The 1,480-nt window shown below is 29.4% G+C and overlaps 1 protein-coding gene across 2 annotated transcripts in view; it reads right to left on the reverse strand.

Annotated features, from left to right (window-relative positions):
• LOC108763249 (band 7 protein AGAP004871) overlaps positions 1 to 1,480 on the reverse strand; it is a 180,277-nt gene that overhangs the window by 71,854 nt on the left and 106,943 nt on the right. For both annotated transcript variants that reach the window (XM_018510715.1, XM_018510724.1), the window contains one exon: positions 228 to 310. In XM_018510715.1, coding sequence (XP_018366217.1) covers positions 228 to 310 — 83 coding nt within the window. The remainder of the gene's footprint in view (positions 1 to 227; positions 311 to 1,480) is intronic.

Here is a 1,480-nt window from a genome sequence, read left to right on the forward strand (position 1 = left end):
TTATATTTGAATTTCTTATTATACATATATATTTACTGGTTCGATGCCCTTCTATTACTAATATTGTTTTATACTTATTGAACCTTTGAATTCTTTATTTTAAATAAATAAATTTATATTATCGATATTCTATATTTAATATATTTCCTAAAGAATATACACATTAATAAGAATATAATGTTCAAATTCAAGTTACGATTATTATAATAAGGATTGCGTACAATTACCTCTTGCGGGGGTACGTCATATGTCCGTGTTCGCAAATCAACGCGGGCGTAATTGTCCACGCACGGCAGGATGAAAAAGATTCCTATAAATGAATACGTTTAGTTACTTCAATGTTTAATCGACAACAAATCATACGTAACATGTTGAAGTGCTCATACGCATTGCATAACATATTTAAAATAAAATAGGCTGTAAAAAAATATCGTAAACATGAATCAAATTATCTAGTTCTATAATTTTTAATTGTAGTTACATAGCAAGTACTAAAAATTTAAAATTTTTTCTCATAATATAATAGCGTACATAGTTGAGAAATTTGTATCGAATATAACACGTTTCACATGTCCCAAACGGTCCACTCAAATTTTTGTATTTATAATATTTAACATAAAATGAATATGTTGGAAAACAGATATTGTGTAAATAAAATTATCACAAAAAAGATAATGCTATCAGTTTGTATACAAACTATGGAAGTATATTTCTTCAGTATAATTAGCATTTATGATACGTTAAATTAACACATATTTCTAATTGTCGGGGATTTTGATGAGTGCTTTTTACAGGCTGTTCTTGAAGCCTTGAGGCGAAAAAAAAACGATACGTGTCCGGCCGTTTCAGCCATTGGCCCATAGTTTCGAAGAAATCGATTTTTTAAATAATTGTCAAATTTGAAAAATGTACTGTGTAAATGAAAATATCAGTATCTTTATTTTTATTTTAACTTGATGTTATTAGTTTTAATAACTTTTTGATTGTAATGAAATTTTATGAAATTACATATTAATATTATAGATAATTAAACACTCATTTATAGAATATTTATTATTATCATCGTTATCGTCGTCGTTGTTGCTATTCACAAAATTACAAATGAATTTTTGTTGCAGACACAACTTTTTCTACTATCTAGCGGAAAGCAGATTTGATTGACATGGAAATAGCTTCTTTCAGGAATCGATTTTGATGAGAACCAAATTTTTTCATTCTAAAATAAAATTCATTCTAAAATTTATTCGTAAGATGTTCACAACAGCCCCGTGTAAAGGGGGGGGGGGCCAAAGGGGCCTAGGCCCTGGGCGCCGGTGTTAGGGGGGCGCCAAAAGCCAACAAGTATTTAACCAAAGTAAAAAATATAAAAATATACATTATTTCTGTTTTTTCGTAAGATTACATATAATTCGCACATCACGCACATGCGCCAAATAAGGATATAAATTCGCATACGATCGACTTTTGTCGCACGACAAAG

Source organism: Trachymyrmex cornetzi, unplaced genomic scaffold (genome assembly GCF_001594075.2).
Source record: "Trachymyrmex cornetzi isolate Tcor2-1 unplaced genomic scaffold, Tcor1.1 scaffold1100, whole genome shotgun sequence".
Taxonomy (NCBI): domain Eukaryota; kingdom Metazoa; phylum Arthropoda; class Insecta; order Hymenoptera; family Formicidae; genus Trachymyrmex; species Trachymyrmex cornetzi.